Genomic DNA, 21,798 nt, shown 5'->3' on the forward strand with positions numbered 1-21,798 from the left:
CCACGCCAGCCTGGGGGCAGCTGCGGAGCGTGCTCACGGGCACCTCCGCTCAGGGACAGCCTGTGGCTCCAGCGGCCTCCTCCACTGAGGACAGGGCCCCACCTTCCCCACCAAGGGGGAAGCCCACCCCCCTTGCCCACGCTCAGCCTGGGCGGCTGCCCCCTGCCCCAGGGAGAGCCCACCCGACTTCCAGAACGAGAAGGCCCAGGGAAGGGGGCCGCCCCCGCTGTTGAGAGCCCTGGACCCCTGGGAGTGTTTGCTGTGGCAGCGCGACCCGCTGGGGGCTGCATCGCGTGGCCCCCCTTCTGCCGACACCCCGTGCCCTTCTCAGGGCGGACCCACAGCCCGCCTCCAGCCGGCCCCCTCCCCTCCCGCTCGCCTGTGGGCTGGCAGCCGAGCGGGGTGTCAGGGAGGCGGCCGTGGGCAAAGCCGCCGAGGTCCCTGTCCTCATGGAGCTCGCTCCAGCCGGGGACGGACAGGTGGGGAGTCACAGCCGCGGGAGGGCCGCGAGGGAGGGGACCACACTCTGTACGGCTGTCACAGTGTGTGCGGGATGGGGCGGGAGCACCAGCACCCGTGGCCCTGGACAGGGCTACTGCACTGGAGACCCGCAGGGGGAGCAGGCCGCGGGGGGAGCGTCCGAGGCGGGGCCGCTGGGCGCAGAGGGCCCGGGTGGGCGTGGGCGCGGCCTGGCTGGCTCTGGGACGGGGGGTGGAGGGAGCAGGACAGGTCGCAACGGGGACCAGGACAGACCTTGGCGGCGGGGCACGGGGAGTCTTATCCTGAGAGTCGCAGGGAGCTGCTCGGGTCCACGCAGAGGGACAAGGTGGCCAGCTCTGCTGGAAAGGACCCTCCGGCAGGTGGCCGAGGGGAGGGCGGGTGGCGTGGCCGAGACAGACGCCCTGCGTATCCCCGGCCGAGGAAGCTGATCTCCTGCCTCTGCTCGGATACTTCCAACACAGACGATTCCCTTGTCCCCTGTTACCTATCACATTCTTAGTCTTGAGATGACACAAGGTGACTTGTGTCCCCTCACCAGATTGCCAAACCCCCTTCAGAACGTGGTCTTCAGCACGAACCCAGCATCCCACCAGGGCAGGGGGAGGGGGAACACACACCTCCTTCCGTCCAGACGCAATATCTCTGTTAATACAGCCTCTTCCCGCGGGGCGCTCACCCGTGTCCCTTCCACGGCACCGAGCCCAGGGCCCCGTGGCCGCTGGCGCCTGGCCAGGGCCTGGTGACTCCTGACATGCCCTGAGATCCCAGACTTGGCTCTGAGGTGCCAGGCCTTCCAGCCCGCCCGCCTCCCCCGCGCTCCCGCCTCCCGAGCTGGCCGCCCTGTGCCGGGCAAGGGGCTGCCGCAGGCTCCTGCAGCCGGCCGGCACACTCCAGGGCGTCACGATCCGAAGGGCAGCCCCGCCTGGCCCACCGGTGGCCTGGCCCCCGCCTGCCTGCCTGCTTCAGCGCCCCTATGCCTGCTTGGCAGCTGGGCCCCGCCGCCTGCGAGTCAGGCAGGGCAGAACCAGGGCCGGCCGGCCACAGGGAGGGGCCTCGTAAGCCGCAGTCCCCTCTGCTTGTGTGTCAGGTATGGGGCTAAGGGCTGACACCTGTGGGTGGTGTCCTGGGTCTGTGGCCCCCCCGGTGGCCTGGCTGCTTTCCGGCAGCTCCAGGAAAGGCGGGCAGCTGCTGCCCTCCAGAGGCCATTGCGGGTGCTGCACCCAGAAGGCCCAGGCTGCAGGCGGGAAGCAGCTGGGGCGGCCTGAGCACAGGAGCAAGCCTGGCAAAACTGGGCAGAGCCTTGCGGGCCTGAGAGACGAGGCCAACCAGCCCCGCTGTCTGTGAAGTGGGCGGCCAGAAGCGGGTGGGAGGCATATTCGTTCCACAGAATAACGGCCCCAATTTTCCAAATGCGATTTAAAAAACAGAACAAGACCAGACCTCAAGCTCACAGATCCAAGAGCCTCACAGGCCCCAGAGCAGCCTGAGTGGAGAGGAAGCCGCCCCACCGTCGGTCCGGGCCGCCGCTGGGGCGGCAGGGACAGGGGCTCACCTTTGAGGGAGCAAACCTGTCGATCCAGGCGTCCCTTCCAGGGAAAGCACCTTCGGGAGAGAGACGGAGGTGCAGACGTTCAAGGACAACGCACCGCCCACCGACCCGCACAGCGAGCAATGCGTGCGCATGGCGTTGGGGCCCAAAGCAAATGATGCAGGGGGTAGATTCAGCTCCGCGCAGCGGAGAGGAGCCCACTGGGAATGGTAAACGTGGACGAGTGCGGGGCTTTTCTCCTATGTGTTTAAAAAATTTTAAAGATAATAGACTATTTAAAGCAAAGGTAAGGACTCTGCATTATGGACCTTATACCCTATGTAAAAATAAAATACTGTAACATGATAAAAGTACAATAGACAGAAAGAGAAAATAGAAATAGAATGTTGTACAGTTGGCATATGTGTGCATATGTAGAGATATATTTTGAATCCTCACCCGAGGACATATTTGTTGATTGATTTGGGGTGGGGGGAGAGAGACATCAATGTGAGAGGAAGTCGGCTGGCTGCGCCCTGACCAGGGATCGAACCCACAGCCTAGGGCTGTGCCCTGAGCGGGGAGCAAACCCATAACCTTTTTGGTGTACGGGGCAACGCTCCAACAGAGCCACCTGGCCATGGAAAGTTCATCCGTTTTACATAAAGCTGTGTATGTAATGCCACTTCAGGAGAAACACTGATAAATCAATGATAAAGTATTGGACCCCTGCAACACCGAATAGCAGCGACCGTCTCCTCAGCGTAGGAGCAGGAGGGACCTTCCTCGCCCGACCAAGGGCGTCTGCCGCTGACGTCACACCCGCCGTGGGGACCCGGGCGGCCCCCTCAGGCCTGGAGCGGGGCCGACACAGCCCCGCACCCCATGTCCAGCCGCGCTGGCCCCTTGGGTGTGACGGGGAAGAAGTGAGACTCTCTCTCTCCCCCTTCCTCTTTTTGGGAGGTGGCTGGAGGCGTCTGTGGCGCTTTGCCCTCTGCCCCCGCCCCCCGGCTCCGCCTCCCTCGCCTCCTCGAGGGAGCCTGTGTTCATCCAGCGCACGCGTGTTCCATGCACCTGCACCGCCACAGCTGGTCTGCGCTGTGCCCCCTGCCTGTGAAGTCCCCTGTCCAAGTGCTGTGCTTGTCAGCCCCGACAAATGGGTCTTGGCCGGGCTCGGCAGCTAACGGTTGGAGGGGGCCCACCCCAAGTGCCTGGCGTGGGGCAGGGCGGGGAGCCCCCGGGCCGGTCCCTCTGCCAGCACCACACCTCGTGGACACGTCTTCCGCTCACTGCATTGTGGAAGCTGGCTGCCGCCTCGGTGCTGGCTCTCAGAGCCTCCTGGTGGCCCGGGGCCACACGCTGGGCCCCAGGAGAGAAGCGACAGCACCCCCACCCCCCACTCCCGGCAGGCCTCTTCTGCCCTGGGAGTCCAAGGGCAACTCCGCTGCCCCCCACCCCGCTGGGGGATGAGCTGCGTGGGCGCCACCGCCGCTTGGAGTGGGGCGCAGTCTCCGTTCCATGCTCCGGGCCCGCGGCTGCCTCGTACCCCAGGCCCCTCCACCCCGCCCCGAGAAACAGAGGCCGCTGCACCCCTCTCTCTGGTCCCTCTGTCCTCCTGAAAGCCACCGGGTTTGGCCCTTTCACCTGAATGAGGACACATCTGTTTCTGGACGACTTTGCTACCCTGAGAAATAAGGTTCATAAATCTCCAGGTGTGACCCCCCAGGTGTGTCCCCCCAGATCTGCCCTCTCCTGCATGTTCCCCATGTTTGAGGAGCCAGGGCCCAGCCGCGGCGGCTGGGGTCCTGCCAGCAGGGGGCAGGGTGGAGCCAGGAGAAGCGGGGGCCCGGGGCGGGGCGGGGGTCGGGGGCCTGCCTGCATGAGGCGGACAAGGCCGGCCTCGTGGGCTGCAGGCCTAAGTGGCACCTGCTGGCCTCAGTGTCAGCAGGAAGTGGAGTGGAGATGCTGTGGGTGACAGGGTTTGGGGGGCTTCTTTGGGGGGGGCTCCTGGACGGGACCCACCAGCTGTCCTTGGTGTTTCCACCAGGCAAGGCCTGCTGGCTGGATCGGAGTCTGCAGGGGCTGAGCTCCTGTGGGGGGCTCCAGAGGAACGCCTGGGGGCTCGGGAGGAGGCGCGTCCTGGGGAGGCCGGGTCTGCTCCCCCTGCAGCTCCGGGCACGCGCGTACCCCCATCCTTCTGTCCATCTGTCCATCACCAGCGGGGCAGGCTCAGCCCTGACGGGGGGGGGGGGGGCGCAGGGCGAGGGGGCTGGGCCTGCGGTGACGTCCACCCCAAGGAAGGGCCTGGTTTAGGACTCGCCTCATGGGGTGGGCTCCCCCGCCATGCCCAGGGGGGATGCTGTGTCACCTCTGGGGGAAGACCACCTAGTGAAGGCACATCCGGGGGCCGCCGCGCCTGGGGGCAGATGCAGCTGGGGACCCCTGTGCCTGGGCGCGCCCGCACCCGGAGACGGCCGCGCCTGGAGGCCGGCGCTCTCCCTGCAGGGCTGTCCGGACCGTCGCGGCCCTCCCGGCCCTGCGGGCGGTGCTGGGCGGGCGGCGCCCTCTCGCCCCGCCCGTCCCCCGGGAGCCCGGGAAGGCTGCCCGCGGCCCTTCCCCCTCAGTGAAGCGTGCTGGCGCGGAGGTTAGAAAAGCACACAGATTTATTGCATATCAATCTCATGTATAAATTCATTGTAGCCTCGGAAAGATTACATTTGGTATACAGTCCTATTCTACAGCATTAGCCTCAAAATCAGCGTTGCCTAGGCTTCATCGCAAAGAAGGTTCTCTACACAAGTACTTCTGTCTTTCTCACGCGCGTCCGAACGAGAGCTGCAGAGGCGCCCTCCCCGCGCCGGCGGCCACGCCGCGCCTGCGGGAGCCGGGAGCGGCGTCTCCTTCGCGCTGGTGCCTCAGGACCCCTCGGACCCTACTCACGCGGTCCGTAAGTGCATCTACGGAATCTCCTTTTTCATAAAGACGTCACGACCAGACACGATAATGAACGCTAGACACCAGTCATGCACCGTTTACTGGTAACAGAAGCAATTTACAATCCGGGACGTGGGACAAACACCAGCCTCCTTCTTAATGGGTTTTTTTTTAAACATGGTATGAAAACCAGACATTTACATTTCTTTTTCAACACTATACAGTCCTAAAAGGAAAAAAAAAAACAAAAAAAAACAAAACCCCGAAACAAACTAAACCAAATCTGCAAGGTGACAATGGCAAAGGACAACGTGACGCCGAGGGGACCGCTCCTGCGCGCGCGCCTGCGGGGAGCACCCTCGTCCGGAGGGCTCCGCGGCGGGGCAGCCTCCGCCGGGGGACACCTTCAGGGTCGCTTGTTCCCACGTGAATTGCACATCTGGAAACTCAAGCTGCCTTTTCGCTTCCTTTTCTTTCTTTTTTTCTTCCTCCCGAAAGTGGTACTTCGAATCAGTGACAGAAAGGAACACGACCAAAAAACTGGAATGGAAGGAGAAGAGGAACGCTCCTTGGAATAACGCAAGAATGTCTTAGTCACAGTATCACTCGTTGCTACAGAGACAGTTACATGGCTTTCGATACCCGGCTGACCTCCACTGACCAGGAGCAGCTGCGTCCTCGGGCCCCCGTGGGGACAGGGAGGTGCCCGGCTCCCTGTCTGTCCCCAGGCGGCAGTGCAGGGGTGCGCTCTGCGGGTGGCGCCGCCCCCTCCCCTCCCCCAGGACAGCACAGTGAATACAGCTCAGTAGATTTCAGTCACTTGGGCAGGGGGACAGGGGTCAGGGGGATGGGGGCGGGGGGGGCAGGGGACCGCAATCCAGTGCTTCGAGGCTAACACACGTGATATGTATTTCGGCAAGTGCTTTGCGAACGCTCAATGAGGAAGCAGCGAGAGCGATGGAGGCCGAGGGCCCCCGGTTTCCGGGGCCAGGCTCCGGGGCCGCGGGGACGGAGGGGGTCATCGGGTCTGGACGGGCTGGCTGTGCTCTGGGCCTTGCACAGGGAGGCCACGGGGCTGGGTGGTTTCTCGTGCTCACCCCACCCACAGATCCACGCTCCAGGGTGCCAGGCCAGATGCAGAAACGTGCACCCCCGGGTTTGAATCAGGGGACCTCTGGGTCCTGTTCATGAAAGGTCTGGCTGGCCCAGGGTCCCCATACGTCCTGACCCAGGGTCCCGGGAATGAGAGCAGCCAGGGGCCGAGGGTGTCCGCTGCTTGGGGCCGGGGTCTGAGGGACGTCCGAGGGAAGTGGGAGGAGGCCTCTTTCTGAATTTCCTCTGGGGATGAGTGTCAACCGTCCAAACGCAGAAGCAGACGCGGCTGGACCGAGGGGCCAGGCCCTGTAATTTTTGCTGGGGGACCCCCAGGTCACAGCCCACAAGCACAGCGCTTGGCCAGCTGGCCGCCGCCCTGGTGCCTTTGTCCCGAGGCTGCGACCTCGGGATTGTCTGGCCCAGCCAGGTCCCTGGGCCCCAGGGCTCTCCCGGCACACACCCGCGTCGGCGTCAAACACCGGGCCCCAAGCGAGCAGCCGGTGCCAGGCCGGGGGCTGGAAGAGCCGGGAAGGGGGCCCGCCGCACCTTAGAGGCAAACACCTCCTGGACTCACGAAGCAGGGGAGTAAGTGCTTTCTATCGGGAGGTCCAAGGACAGGCCCCCCGCAAACCTGCGAAGTGCTTGAGCCCGAGGGGCTGAATGCTCAGGAGCAGGTGGCCTGGCTCGGATTGTTCTCAGGGGACAAACACGTGGGCCTTAGAGTGTGCAGGGGGCACCTGGGGGCGGGGAGAGAGGGAAGCAGAGGCTCATGCTTGGGAGGTCGGCCGGAAATGACGGGCCGGGGCAGCGAGCGGAGAGCCGGGCTGGACAGCAAGGGCCGCCCTTTCTGCCCCGTGACGGCCAGGACACGCACGCAAGTGCCACCCGCCCAAGCTGCCTGTTTCAGACAGAGTCCTATCGCAAAAGAAAGCACACACCTTACTCTTTAGCAGAAGAAATCATGTAATTTGGGTTTACAGAGATGGGGCGTTTCTATCTGAGGTCGACTTTGCGAAGGAATCCCGCCCAGAGCGCGGGGAAGGCGGGTGTCACAGCCACGCCAGGCGGCTGGGCTGGGCTGGGGGTGGGGGGCGCCGGTGCTCGTCCTGTCGGCGACCCTTGGGGCCGAGGCCACGGCTGGCTCTTCCTGGTGGCCCCCAGGGGCCCGGCTGGCACGTGTGTGTCGGGGCCTCGACACACGCCGGCGGGGGGGTTTCAGTCACGTTGCCTCATGTGGATCTGAGAAAAGGGGCGCCCTCTCCCCCAGGGCCCGCAGGCCGGCGGCGCGCTCAGGGGTCTCCCCAAGGCTCTCCGGGGTGAAGGGGGCCCCGACGCTGCCCACACGGAGGACTGGGGCCCGGGGCCCCCTGGAGGTGCACTTCCCGCCACCCCGGGCCCGAGCCGAGGACACAGCCACCAGGGGACACGACCCCCACGGTTTGCAGTCACACATTTTTAAGGGCAACTTGGGCGATTTTTTTTCTCTCACTGGGACACTATTACTCTTTTTTCTGCCAAACAATAAAAGAAATAAATAGAACAGTCGTCTTAAATGCGATACAACTGAAACTCAAATTTAACAAAAACACATGATTGTCTGGAAGACGGGCGGCTACGACGGCAGAATTCGGGGGGGGGGCGCGGGGTATTTGGCACATGGACAACCGCCCCACTCCCTGGTTCTCGGGCACACGACACACAGACCTGGTTACACGGTTTTGGTCCTTCACTGGGTACTTATATTAACATCATTTCTTCACAATAAGAATGTCTAATGCCAAAAATACTGTTAAGGAAGAAATAAAATAAGAAAAGAAACGAATTAGAAAAAATTACAAGTTATATACAGATTAAGGTAAATTCCATCAGGGAAAAAAATTATTGTTTGAAATTGGCCCCTATGGGAATAATTTAAAGCCCACGAGTGGAGAGGCAGACTGGTCCCCAGGGAGAGGCGCCGACACCGCCAGGGCTGTGCTGTCTTCACGCTTCGCAGCAGGTCCCCGGCCCCGTCTGGACGTCCTTCGGTTCTGAGCTGGGTCCCGCCTGCCAAGAAGCCGCGCGGAGAGCGGGAGAGGCAGGCTTGCCCCGGAGCCGCGCAGCGGTCTGCGCGGGGCGTGCCCGCCGCCTCCCCTTGCTCGTCTGACAGGGTGAGGGAGGCGGGGGCCGCGGACCTGGGTGTGGCCGGAGGGCCCGCTTTCTGAAGAGCCAAGGCGGGGGCAGGCCCAGGGGTGGCCCAACACAGACCCCGGGGAGGAACAGAAGCTGCCCGGCCCACCTTCCGACCTTCCCACATAATTAGGGGGCTCTCGGGAGGGGCCCTCGGGGGCCGGGGGCAGGCATCACATGTCACACCATGTCAGGCACATCTCCCAGCCGCGGCCTCCGGCCAGCCCAGGACGCCGTCTCTAGGAGTCCTTGGCACAGTCAGCAATGGCTCACAGGAGCGGGCCCCGCACCCCGGGCCGGGCGTAGGAGGCTCCTGCGCAATCTGCAGCGTGAGGACCGCGCGCGACGCAGGGCGGGCTCCGGGCTCCGGGCGGGCTTGGGTTTGCACGTAAGCTCAGATTTCAAAGCGATGCAAAAATGACTTTAAAAAAACAATTTGCAAGTCCTTTTTCAATTTCTTTTTTCTTTTCTTTTTTTAAAAAATACTGTCTATTTTTAAAACCACATGCTTAAATAGACTCTGGCGTCAATAAGATTACCAAAAGGGTTATTCTTGTAATTTTCACTATAAAAATCGTTTGGGCCGCCTCCCTCTTCAGATCACGCCCGTCTGTCCTTTTCTTTCTGGGCCCGGAAGTGGCCCCGCTTCATTTTGGGGTGAAAACCCCGCCCCGGCCCACCGGGCGGACGCCACGGGGCCGCCCCGCGAGCAGCGCCCGCGTTGGGCGCCGTGTCCTTCCCGGACGGTGTTCTCGAGCCCAATCCTCAGAGACGCGACCTAGACGACTGCTTCGGGGACTTCCGGTGTCTGAGTTTTCATCGGAAAAGTTGAGTTACACCACGGCGGGGTGGGGGGGGCGGACACTGAGGGGTGGTCGGGCACAGGTGACGGGGCTCCCCGGCCCCGCGCTGATCCTCGAGGCCTGGCCGCTGCCTTCCACGGCGGGGGGTTCTGTCGGGACACGGGGCTCCTCGCGTGGACCCTGACGTCGGCTCCTGGGCCGGTCAGAGGTGGTTGATGGGGTTAAAGGGTCCGGATTCCGGTGTGGGTCCCGTGATGTTCAACCAAGCGTCCAGGGGACTCTGGGCGGAGGTGCGGAGCGGCGCGTCCTCGGACAGGGACAACATCATTGCGTACGCCTGGCAGGGGACACAGGACAGACTGGTGAGCAGTGTGTGTTGGGCCCCCCAACACAGTGGGTGCAGACCCCAGGCTGGCTCCGCCCTCGCCCCTGCCTGGCCCCCGCTGCCCTGGGCCAGCTCAGACCCGGACGGAGAGCAGAGCGAGGTGCCAGGGGCCGGACCAGAGAGGCCAGACCGCCCCCGCCCGGCCTGGAGGTGGCGGGGGGCACGGCGGAGGGGAGCCAGGACACCCCGGCCCGGCCCCGGGGCTCCCTGGCCTCGGGGTGCTCGCCCCGTAGTCGCCTCCCCCGCTGCCACCCCCGTTTTCTCCGCCTGGTGCGCAGCAGACACGGATGGGCAGGCGCACTGCGCTCGGGGGTCCTGGGAACGGCTGGAGGTCACCGCTGAGACCCCGTCCGCGAGGGCCAGCCCCTGCCTGCGGGCCCCCTGGGTGGACATGGGACAGCAGCGAGCTGCCCCAGGGAGACCGCTGTGCCCAGAGCATGGCTCCGACAGTCCGCAGGGCGTGAGGGGACAGGGCCACCCAGCAGGGCGGGGGGAGCGCAACCCTCGCCCCGCCCCCGTTGACACTCGGGACAGAATTAGTAAGAAGACAAAGACAGACACACAGACGGTTTTGCTCAGACTCGGGTGGGCTGCAGAGAGCTGACTGAGGTCCCCCACCCCGCAAGAGGACCAGGAGGTGGGGCCCTGCGGCTGCCTACCCCGGGGACGGTGATGAGGCGCCCAGGGCCAGCCCGGTGACGCCTGGCCCCCCCGCTGCACCAGCTCAAAGCCAGCGCCCTCCCGCTGGGCCACGTCCTGCGGGGAAACCTGGGCCGCCAGCCACTCCGGTGGGACCTCAGGGGGAGGCCGAGGCAGCCCTGGGCTGGGCGCGCCCGCTCGTGGCTGCCTCCCTCCGGGGACGAGGACGACGACTTCCGTGCCCCGAGCGCTCCGGCTCCCGCCCCGCTGCTCTCAACCTCTCCCTGCCCCACGCCTGCTAGCAGGGAAGTGGTGGTCACCGGGGCGTCCCTCCAGCCGATGCCATGGGCACGGGAGCGCCAGTGGGTCCTGGGTGCCCCCCAGGCAGGCGTGGGCGGCCACACGCCAGGTGAGGCTGTCCCTGCCACCCGGACTTTGAGGCGGCAGGGAGGGTGGGCTCTGCGGGTACCTACCTGGTTCTTAGCCTGCCTGTACAGGGTCTGTTTTAAAGCCTCAGAGTCTAAGGTGGAATTAAGGACATCTTTAACTTCAAACGCTTCCTCAGCTGCTCTGCGCAGATCCAGCCCCTTCCCAAAAGTCGGCATCGGCTCCAAAGCTAAGAGACCGCCTGCTGGCTGCTGCTCAATACACCTGCACCAATGACCGGGAAAGGGGCCTGCTGTCAGCCTGGCTGGCCTCCGGCCACCTGTCTGACGCCCCACGGCCGGCTCCGTGCCTGCATGCATGCCACGGCATCTCCACGAGCCACATGCACAGGAGACAGACACACAGACACATGGACACCAGGACAGAAGCCACACAGATGCAGGAAATGACGGACAGAGGACCACGGAGGGGTGAGTACGAGCACACGCGTTGCAAGCAGCAGGCGGGGTGCCCAGGTCCCCACGGGCAAGAACGGAGGGGGCGGCCTTGGTCCCCCAGGCCCTGGGCAGCTCCAGAGGGGCCTGCGGCCCCGTCCCGGGGGTTGGGGGAGCAGCTGTCTCCAGGGGGGCCCTGCAGGGGCTCTCGGGGAGCAGGCACCGTCACTGTCCCGGGTAGGCGGGCAGCACCCAGGATGCGGCGGAAGAAATGGCTCTGGCCAGCGCAGCTTCCAAAGCTGCGGGGGCACCACCCTGCGCCGTGGCGCCGGGTGCCACTCAGCCTGGGGCTGACAGGCGGCGCGTGGCTCTGCCTGAGGGCCTGGGGCCAGCTCGTGCTACGCCTCCCCACACACTGCGCCCAGGTCTCTAGACGCACATGTGCGTGCGTGCCTGTCTGCGTGCAGGCGGGCCGGTGAGCGCACGCACAGGTGTGCGCTGCGGAGCTGGCCTGGCCCCTCCCCCAGGCCGCGGTCTCACTCCGGCAGAACAGCCTGCGGGGCCGCGGGGGGCAGGGCGGCCTGGCGGGGGCGGGGCGGACACCGGCTCTCTGCTGCTCCGAGCCTGAGCTACCCTCCTGACGCTCAGGCCCCCCAGCCGGGCCCCTGCCGAGGCCCACAGAGGCCGGCGCCCACCTTCGGGTGTGGTCAAAGCCCACGGCCAGGGAGGTGGGTGGCTCTTCGTCCTCCTCGTCCTCGTAGGTGCCCTGGGGCTCGGGCACGGGGGACACGGCGTCGTCCTGGGACTTCCCCGCCAGGCTGTCGTCATCCTCCTCCTCCAGCTCCTCCTCCTCCTCCTCCTCCCCATCCTCCGGCTTCCCACCAGCTAGGCCCGGGCACTGCGGGGCGCCGTCCAGGTCCTGGACTTCTGGCCTGAGGTGACAGGGGAGGGGGTTGGCCACGGACCCCCAAGGGCCAGCGACGCGGTGCCCGCCGGCCCTTCCCCGACTGCCTCCCTGGCCCTCCCGGCGCCCCCCCGTGAGACGGAACCCCGCGTCGCGGGCCCTGGGCCATCCCTGCCCACGGCCTCAGCCTGTCCCCGAGGGGCGAGAGATTCAAGGACAGGAGGCGGCTGGCTGAGCGCGGGGCGGGGCGGGGCCCCTCGTCGGCAGGGCTCCGGCACTGCAGCGGACGCCGGGCCGCTCAGGTCCTGTGCGCGCGCCTGGGGACGCTGTGGCCAGCCAGGCAGGGAGGGGGCCCTGGGGCTGGGGCCGGGGTCAGGCACTGCACAAGGGACGTTCTCGGGAGGTTGGCCGGCCCAGCCCGGGGAGCACAAGGACGGGGACGGCCCAGGGCGAGCACGGCCCCGGGGCTCTGCAGAGCGAGCCAGGCAGCTCTCGGCAGCGGCCGCCCCAGAGGAGCCTGTCTCAGAGACCGGGGTCCTGACTTGCAGGCCCCGGGGGTCCCTCCAGCCCAGGCTGGACCCCTCCACTCTGGGTCCTGGTCATTAGGAGGCTGAGGAAGCATTGGGCGGGCGTGGGCGTCCCCTTCCTGCCGAGGGCTCCGCCGGCCCGCGTGGCGTCCATCAGCAGGTCCCGACGGGCGGGCTGGGCGTGAGGGCCACCCGGGCTGGGCCCAACACGCGGCGTAGGAGACGGGAGGCAAGGACGCGCTCACCGGGCTCCCGACCCAACCCCGGCTCCGAGCCCCAGGGCCGGCTCCTCCTGGACCTTGCTGGGCCCGCGGGAGCCTGCCCGCGGCCGTCCGGGGAGACATGGGGCCTCCCCTCAGCAGCAGGCAGGGCAGGCGTCCTCTCTGAAGTCCAGGACTTGTCCTTGTGCGGGGGGCCTGGGCTGGGGACGCTGCTTGCTGGGCTCTTGGCCACCTGTCTTCATTTTGTGTCTCCCCAAGAGAGGGGGCACGGAGGCTGGCAGCTGCCTCCAGCGTGGGCCGGCCCGGCACTTTCCCCCGTCACTGGTCCGGGGCCAGGCACCGGGCGCATGCCTGCCGCCACCAGCAGGGGGCGCTCTGCAGCCAGGCGACGTGGGCCCAGGCCCTGTCTCCCTTCCCTACTCTCTGCAGGGTGACCTTGGGGAGGGTCTCGGCCTCTGGGGGCCTGTGCCCTCGAGGTGACGTGGGAATACCCCCGTGCTGAGGAGCAGATGAAAAGGCGGGGGAGCCACGGGTGCGGGGACACAGGGGACGTTCAGCAAGCGGCCCTGTGTGTCCTTTCATCCGACCCAAGCAGCTCGGCGTGTAAGCCTCTCTGCTTGGGGACTGCCCCGCTCACTTTGTCTGTGTGCGCCCTGCCCACAGCGCCGTCCTGTTGAGAGTCATCTGCCCATTGGCGGGGCCCTGGGGCCCCGCACCAGGTGGGCACTGAGGGAGGGCCTGGCGGACCCGGCCCGGCGTGCAGGCCTCCAAACAGCTGCCTGCGGCGTGCGTGTCCTGGGGTGGCCGGCACTCAGCCCACGGCCAGGGCTTCAACAGCGGGATCTTCGCTCCCAGCTCCGGCGCCGCAGTTGAAGGTCCAGGGCTGGTCCCTCTGAGGCCGGGAGGGGGAGCCCACCCCAGGCTGCCCCTGTCCCCGGGGGCTGCCGGCCTCCTGGACGTCCCCAGCTTGTAGACCCGCGAGCCCCCCTCGGCTTCGTCTCCACGGGGCGTTCTCCCTGTGGGCGCGTCTGTCCAACGTCCCCTTTTATAAGGACCCGGTCCCATGGGATCAGGGTCACTCGACTCCGGTACGACCTCATCTTCCCAAATAAGGTCACATTCTGAGGTCCTGGGGGCCGGGACTCCACCACGGGGGCTCGGCAGGGACACCCTTGAGCCCTCGGGTTTAAGGGACCGTGAGGCTGGGAAGCCTGGTGGGCCCTGAACTCCCTCCTGATGGTCGAGAGGAGGGAGCTGAGCGAGAACCCATCATGGCAGCCTGGCCTGGACGGCGCTGCCAGGGGCCCGGCTGTACACACGTTGCCCGCGACAGAGGTCACCCGAGACTGCGGCACCCACTTCCTACAGCGGCGTGGGGGCCCCCGGGCTCCCTGGCGAGGCCCCAGCAGGACAGGCCGTCCGAGGGCCGGGCTCTCCGCGGGACCCGGGGCAGCCTCCTCTGTTTGAGCCTCTCTTGGTCCCCTCCCTTGGCAGAAACGCTGCAGGCAAAGGTCCGGGGACAGGGTGGCACTGTCCCTTCACCCTGGGGGGCTTCGTGGAGCGTCTTCCTTGTGGCTGACGGCCGGGCCTGCCCGCAGGCTCAGGTGGGGGGACTTCCTGGTGTCCCTGGGCCCACCCCACGGGCAGCCCCCGCCCGAAGAAGACAGGCTGGCGCACCTCTGCTGCCGCGTGGCTTTGCCCTGGGCGTGGGCGCCAGCCAGGACTGGGCTCTGACGCAACCCTGCCCCCGGCCGCTCTGGCCTGGACTCTGCCTGAAGGCGGAGCCCACAGGCTCTCAGATGGGGGCTGCAGAGTATGCTGCCTGCCCGGTTCCCCCCACCCCCCACGCCCTGCGAGCGCCGCCCCAGATGGGTGGACAGGCTCCCCAGGGCTCCGTCCCCGGGGGACCCTCCTTGCTTGCTGGATGGGCAGGGGCCTGGGCCCTGGAGGCCGTAGGGCTGCACACCTCGTGGCCACTATGCAGGCCGCGCACTCCTCTGGGCCTCAGTTTCCCCTCTGCAGAATTAGGGGCTTGCACCCCTGTGGCGTCCCTGAGCCTGACACCTGGTCTGGCACCAGCTTTCCCCCAAAGAAAACCCTTCCCGGGGCCTGGTGTGTCCTCCTGGGGGTGGGGCCCTGTGCCCCGAGGTGGCGCAGCTGCCCTACACCATCGTGCACCCGAATTCTGCCATGTTTTGCCACCTGGGCAGCTGCTGGTGCGCGCGTGCGCACGCAGGCTTGGGCGTGAGTTTAAAGGGGCAGTGCTTGTGTTTGGAAACCCCGCGTCTCAGAGGCCGGTGGAGCGGTGGCCAGAGTCCTCGCCGGGCTGGCGTTCGGCTGCCGGTGTGAATGTCTGCCCGCGCCGCAGCAGCTGCCGGCGAGGCCTGTGTGCCGGGTGCCGCCGTGGGCGCAAACCCGCACCGGCACCCTGTCCGGACGGAGTAACCGAGGTAGGGCAGGGAGCCCCGCTGCCACTCGCCCAGCTTCCAGGCAGCACGTCTGGGCAGAGAAGGTGTCCGTTGTAGAGCCCGCGGGTTCGACCTTCTGCGGTGGGACCCCGTGCCCGCCCAGGGCGCCTGGGGTCAGGTGCCGGGGTGGGTGGGGCCTGCCCTGGGCTCCGTAGCAGAGCGGGGCTGCGGCGTCCGCACAGTCCCGCGGCTCCGCCCAGGGGTCTCACCTTTTGTCTGTCCGAGTTGACGCTTGGTTCATCTCGCTGTTGGCAATAAAGTTTCTGATTTCGGAGAAATAGGAGTCTTCCTTCTCGTCTAAAAGTGCATGGGTGTCCGACTCGGAGGTGGGGGAGGAGGCGCTGGTCCCCAGGTGGTTGGCGAGGATCCCCGAGTGCTGGCTCACTGCGTGGGCGGGGCGTCGGGGCGGAGCCTCAGCGGAACCGCGCCTCTCCCGCCCCGCCCCGCGTCGCCTGGCTCCGCCCCCGCCCCGCCTCCAGCCTGGCAGCCGCCCCGGGCGCGCGCGCGCGGCCCCACCTGGCGCCTGCTCGTGTTCGTGCTTCTTGAGGTGCCGGTCCAGGTTGGTCTGCTGCCCGAAGCAGCGGCTGCACAGGTGGCACTTGAAGGGCTTCTCCTTGTTGTGGATGTTGCGGACGTGCCGCTGCAGGTTGGAGGAGATGCTGAAGGACCGGTCGCAGTACTTGCACCTGCAAGACACCTGCGCCTCAGAGGGGACGCGCCGGAGCCGGGCAGGACCCCGTGACCCCAGCGGGTCGCGATGCTGCCGGGCCCCCCAGCTTGGAGGTGGCCCCGGCGAGGACGTGCCCTCGGCTGGCGGGCGGCAGGTCGCAGGGCAGGCGCACCCGGGCTGGGGCAGGGAGCCCGGGTGGGGGCGGCTGTGTGCAGTGCCCGGGACTCTCCGGTGCCTCTTTTTTTTTAAAAAAACAAAACTTCATTTATTTTTAGAGAGGGGAAGGAAGGGAGAGAGGGAGAGAAACATCAATGTGTGGTTGCATCTCTCACACCCCCTACCGGGGACCAGGCCTGCAACCGAGGCATGTGCCCTGCACTGGGAATTGAACCAGTGAGCATTTGGTTCGCAGACCGGCACTCAATCCACCGAGCCACACCAGCCAGGACTCTCCGGTGCCTCTCCCCCGCCCTCCGTTGTCAGGTGTCCCGGCAGGTCCGTCCTGGAGGGCGCCATGCTCTGAGAAGCCTCGAGGGGGCAGCATCTCACCACGGAAAGACGCTCAGGCCGCGGAAGGAGGGGACTCTTGCCAGCTCCCTGCCACTGCCCGCCCTGAAGAGACCCCCACCTGGCGCGGGAGAGGGAGGAGAGCTGGGTCTTAGTGGGCCTTGGGCCAGCCCTATCTCCCCGGGAATGGCAGCATGCCAACCCGTTAATGGGGTGTATGGGGGCGGCCCCAGAGACGCAGCGGCTCTGCAGGCTGGCCGCTGTCATGCCACTTCCTCTATAGGGACCACAAATGGCCACAGTGACCCCGTGGCGTGGTGGTGGCCAGCCCTGGGGCTCAGTTTGTCTGTGGCCCCTCTAGGCAGGCGCCACCCAACAGCCACCCAACAGCCTGCACTGTGCGCTTGGGAAGGTTAGGAGGCGACCCCCCCACCCCCCGCTGAAGCTTCAGCGGCTCTGTCAGAACATCCTCCTGAGACCCTGGGTTTATCTGAACATGTGAACAGTCACAATGGACAAGCGGAGATGCCGGGGGGGGGGGTGATGGGACCGGCAGGCATGGGGCCCCTGTCCGGGCGCGGCACGGCCATTCCCCGACCCCACACGGAGGTGGGACAGAAGCCAGGGCTGGCAACCCGCACGACGAGAAGCCGGGCAACCCAGCCAGATGGGGGGCCGAGCCCGGGAGAGGCTGGCCCTGAAGGGCTGCAGCCGGGCTCCTGGCGGCAGGAGCCCAAGCAGGACCACTGACCGCCCCGAGGCCTGCCCCCTGCTCTGGAGCCCGGCTGGAGTCACACACACATGTACATGCACAAGTGCAGGTGCTCATGCACAGTGCCTGCGTGTTAGTGTGCACTGCCTGGGACCATGTGCACATGGACCCATGGGGGCACGCGCAGGCATGTACACAGTGCATGGTAGCATTCATGTGTGTGCCCATGAACATGTACCCATGTGTGCGCGCACAAGTACACGGATAAGCATGCACATGTGCACACATGTGCACCCACACGTGCATGTGTGGGCGTGTGCAGTGTGGGTGCAGGCACACATATGCATGTGCACTGGGCACACGGGAGTGACCCTGGTTACCAGCACTTCCCCAGGGACCCAATTGGCCTCCCCTCTGCCCTGGCGGGGGGCGGGAGGACCAAGGGCCAGGCCTGGGCACTCACCGCCTGCCCGCCCACAGGCACCCCCTGGCTGAGGTGCACCTGCCCTCAGTCCATGCTGCACTCGCTGCACAGCGTTCCGGTCCCTGTTCCTTTCGACAAGTCCCTCTAAGGGCAGTGACGGAGCTCGGAGCAGGGGGACCCTGAGTGGGGCTGCGTGGGCGCCGGTTCACAGGCACAGAGAGCAGGGCACGTGCGAAGCCCTCGCTCGACCTCTGAGGGCGGAGAGGGCGGGGCACCCCTTCCGTGGGCCGCAGAGAGTCCTGAGCAGCCCCCCGAGTTCTAATCTAAACGAATGGCCCAGGCAGCCAGGCCCATTGGAAATCCAGGGGGGCCGCGGGCTCCAGGGAGCGGGTTTCTGCAGGCAGCTGGGACTTGCGTTGTGAATAAGCTGACAAGTGGCGACTGAAATTTACGGCCGCGCCGCATAAAACAACACCGCTGCGCTCCAGACAGGGGCGGGGGCACCGATGGGCGCCTGGGCAGCCGCGGGGACCGAGGGCCTGCAGGGGGCCTGCTGGGCCCGCCGCTGCTGCCGCCCCGGGGAGCCGGCCATGGCGGACACAGCCCCGGGCAGCGTCCCCCCCGCCCCGGGCCCTGCAGGGCTGCACCGCTGCAGGGGGAATGATGCTGGTAATCGTAGAAGCGAAGGAAGGGAGAGAGAGAGATTTTGACGCCAGCCCTAAACATAAAATGAACGGAGGAAGGAGATACGCGGGGGTCTGGAGCGGGCACTTGGCTTAACACAGGTGGCAGCCGGGGACCCCAGAGAGGCCAGAGTGAAGAGGGAGAGGCGGCGCTCTGGGGAGGGCCCCCAGTCTCCCCCGGAGCCCCCGGGCCGCCCCCCTGAGGACGCCCAAGCCCGGCCGCCGGGCGGGCAGGCGAGGACGGCGGCGCCTCTCAGTCCCTGCTCAGGTATCTCCCTCCACCCTAATCCCAACCGGCCCCGCTGGCTGGAGCTGGCCCCAGTGACCTCCGACAGCTCCCTGTCTCCAACGTCACTTCGGGCCCGGAGAAGCCGGAGGCCGCGACCCCCAGGCCGGGCCTGAGGCTTGACCTCCCCTCCGGCAAGCGTACTGGCCACGTGGCAGCGTCTTTCTTTCCCACGCCCAGGCCTTGAAACGCTTTGAGTGACCGTAGGTGATCTGGGGCGGGCCCCACCACCGGGGGCTCCGGGCGGCCCAGACGGGCCCGCCTGTGTCGGGGCATCGCCGGCCTCCCCGGCGCGCACGCAGCCGCACGGGGGCTGCTCACGCCGGCAGGCGGAGGGCGGGCGGTTTCGTCAGCCTCCTGGGGGTGCGGGTCCCCCTCTTTGGTGGGTTTCTGCGGACAAAACGTGCGCATTTCCCTTTTCCCACTTAAATCCTTCCAACGATCAAAGTCGGCGGGCCCCCGCTGACGTCACGGGGGAGTCACACCCCAGAGGCCTGCTCACGGGGCCACCGTGAGCCAGAGAGTCAGGATTTGCAAGGCAAACGATCAAAGCAATCATTGATACGTCCGTTGAACCACACAGATTGGAGAGAACAAAAGAAATCAATGATAATCACATTTTTCTATAAACACGGCCCGACCCCCGGGGGCTCCTCGGCGGAACACTGTCCAGAAGCCGCTCTGGTTACAGAGGAAACGCAGGGCGGGCGGGGACGGACCGAAGCCGCCTGTCTGGGGCTCGCCTCTGTGGAGTCGTCCTTTGCTTTCGCGAGGAGGGGCCTGCGTGTGGGGGAGCTGGGGCGTGGACCGGGCCAGTGGCAAGGAGTGTGAGCTGTCGCTCACCCAGGCAGGACAGGACGTGGCCCTGTGATGGCTGGGGATGCTCACTATGTCTCGGGGGGCGTAGGGACCACGCCACCCGCAAGGGGCCCCCTGTGGCCACCCTCCCGAAGGGCAGGGGCGCACACACACACGCACAGTCTCGAGGGCCAGTGGGTGGCTCCGAGCTCAGTGTGGCCAGGGACGGGACTCGTGTGCTACCAACTTAAAACCGCGCCAACTCCCCATCCCTCACGGACGCTCTTCTCCAGCCACTGCTACCTCCCAGAATGGCAGCTCGGCCTCTACCCAGCGTCTCCCCGGTGTGCCTCCGGGTCACCGTCCCTGGTGGCTCTCGTCTAAAATGCCGACTCCCAGGCCCCTCCCCAGGCAGGGTTTCTGAAGGCCAGGGACCACCCTCAGCCCTTCTCGTGCCCTGTGAAAGCCCGAGGGGCCGCGGGGACAGGCCCAGACCAGTGAGCTGGAGCGACCTGAGCGGGAAACCCTGGCCAGTCGCGGGCGTCTCTGAGCCTCAGACTTCAAGTCTTTCAGACGGGGGTTGGGCCCCCCTCATTGTGAACGAGAAACGCAGTGGCTCTCCCGCCCCTCCGATGGGCTGTGTGGCCGCACCGCCACCCGGCACTGAGGGGCGAGACAGGCAGCAGACGCACGGCTGCCGTCCAGGGCTGTCGAGGGGCTGCGCGAACCCCTCAGGCGCCCCAAGCCCGGGCGGGGACCTGCGCTCGCACGGGGCCCCTTCCCTCCGTCCACCCTGCCTTACGCACCGCCCCGGTCTTCCGCCCGGGGTTAGGTCCGCCATGGCCGCTGTGGGCTGCGCGGCGTGTGGCCAAGGCTTCTCTGACAGGCTGCCTTTGGGACCCTGGCTCCCGGCTGACCCTGCTCTGAGCCCCCATCCCAGGGGGCCTCCCCAGGGCAGGTGGGTGGGGGGCTGCTCCGGGCATCACCCCTGCGGGCAGGCGGGAGCCTTCCGGGAGCCTGCCGGGCTCCTCCTTCCTAATCTCTGTAACATCCCAGGGTGCAGGATGGCAGTGGACTTGGGGGAAGGGCCCAGGGGGTGACAGGGAGCAGCGTGCTGGCCCCCACTGCTGCCCTGGCCGCGGCCAGGAGCCTCCCCAGCCTGCCCCACGCCGGGCGGGCTCCTACCTGTACGGCTGCTCCCCGGTGTGCGTCCTCAGGTGCCTCGTGAGGTTTGCGGACCTGGGGAAGATCTTCCCGCAGTACCTGGGCGGGGGCGGGGCGGGGGCGGGGAGACTGTCAGGCAGAGTCGCCTGGCACAGTCTCCCCACCCCCCCCAAAAGCAGCATCTAGTCCCCGAGGTCCTACACCTGGGGCAGGTGGCTGGCGACACACCCTGGGTTTCAATGTCTCCTGCCGCCCCGGGGCCCTGCTGAGCTTTAGGAGGATGGTCCCACTCGGGCCCCGTGGGGCCGTGCCCTCCTCAGCACAGCCTCCTCCCTGGGTCCGGGGCACCGAGCCGGCTGGGACCAGCTGGGCTGGGCACGTGCCTGCGGCAGGGGACAGACGCAGGGGTCTCTCCCCGAAGCCGCGATTTCAGTCCCCGCCCAGAGCTGCAGCTGAACGCTGATCCGCACGCCCAGGCCGTGGGCCTTCAAGTTCCAGCCGGCCAGGCCAAGGTGGCATTCGCTGAGCTCAGGGAACACAGCTTGGCGGAGGTGGGGGGCGGTCCACCCACCGCGCATGTTTGAGGATCGCGGACCACTGATCGCTACCGCGCTGGAGGCCGTGCTCCCCGGTTTTCCTGGAAGGGCAGCCTCTCAGGCTGCATATCCCCGGGGCCACCGCCTGCCGGGGGGCTCGCCGCGTCTCACCTGCACGTGTACCGCTCCTTGCCCTTCCTGAGGATGGGGTCCGAGAGCGTCGGGGGCGGGGAGCGGAAGTTGAAGGGGTGGTGGGGCAGGGGCTGCAGGGCGCCGCCGGAGTCCGCCTTCATGGCCGCGAAGCTCTCCAGCTTCTCCGTCATCGTCTCGATGGCTGACATCTGTTGGCACGAGACGGGAGAGGTGGGGGACCCCCCTGAGCCGCCGCTCCTCTCGGAGAGCGTGGCCCCGCCCCACGGACACCGGGGGTCCTCCGCGGCCATGCCTCAGTGGGCCAGGCTGGGACCAGGAGGCCGTGTGGGCCCTCAGGCCATTACTGGAACCAGAGATCCTGGCGTCTTCTCGGCCCCTGGGTGGGTCCCCCCACCATCTGCAGCCCGCCCTGCTCTTGTCCTCCCCTGGGACCCCCATGACAGCGGGGGTCCAGGCTGTGGGAGCTGGAACCGACCTTCAGTGCCAGCCCCTCTCCTGGTGTCGGGGGACACAGTGAGGTGGGCCCTAGTGTTTCCACATCCCTTCATGCTGGGCCAAGCCGGCAACAGCCCGCTGGCTTGACACCTGGCCGGCCCTCCTCGATGTCCAGTGTGGGTTAGAGACAGACTTATACCTATTTTTGTTTTGTTTTGAATCTTGGAAAATTGAGACAGCTACCTGAATCTCAGGTTATCACGTGGCTCTCTGCCTGAAGCACCACCACCTAGTGGCAGAAGGCCATAATTGCAGGCAAAGTAGTAGAAAAGAATTCAATGGCCCAAGTCCAGACACAACCAACTAAACGGTCAAGATGCTAGTGCCCGTGTCACAAAGCACAGGACATGGGGGTGTGGCCACAGGGAGATGCTT

At 66.5% G+C, this 21,798-nt stretch overlaps 1 protein-coding gene across 1 annotated transcript in view; it reads right to left on the reverse strand.

Moving 5' to 3' along the window:
• Window positions 1-9,232: 9,232 nt before the first annotated feature.
• PRDM16 (PR/SET domain 16) overlaps window positions 9,233-21,798 on the reverse strand; it is a 275,230-nt gene continuing 262,664 nt past the window's right edge. The window contains exons 11-17 of the mRNA XM_054583991.1: window positions 20,947-21,116; window positions 20,261-20,338; window positions 15,512-15,681; window positions 15,205-15,379; window positions 11,571-11,807; window positions 10,528-10,705; window positions 9,233-9,367 (exon numbers count right to left, since the gene is read on the reverse strand). Of these exons, the coding sequence (XP_054439966.1) occupies window positions 9,233-9,367; window positions 10,528-10,705; window positions 11,571-11,807; window positions 15,205-15,379; window positions 15,512-15,681; window positions 20,261-20,338; window positions 20,947-21,116 (1,143 nt within the window). The remainder of the gene's footprint in view (window positions 9,368-10,527; window positions 10,706-11,570; window positions 11,808-15,204; window positions 15,380-15,511; window positions 15,682-20,260; window positions 20,339-20,946; window positions 21,117-21,798) is intronic.

This window comes from Pteronotus mesoamericanus, unplaced genomic scaffold (genome assembly GCF_021234165.1).
Source record: "Pteronotus mesoamericanus isolate MK-2021 breed Mesoamerican mustached bat unplaced genomic scaffold, CSHL_Meso_final contig_1193, whole genome shotgun sequence".
Classification (NCBI taxonomy): Eukaryota; Metazoa; Chordata; class Mammalia; order Chiroptera; family Mormoopidae; genus Pteronotus; species Pteronotus mesoamericanus.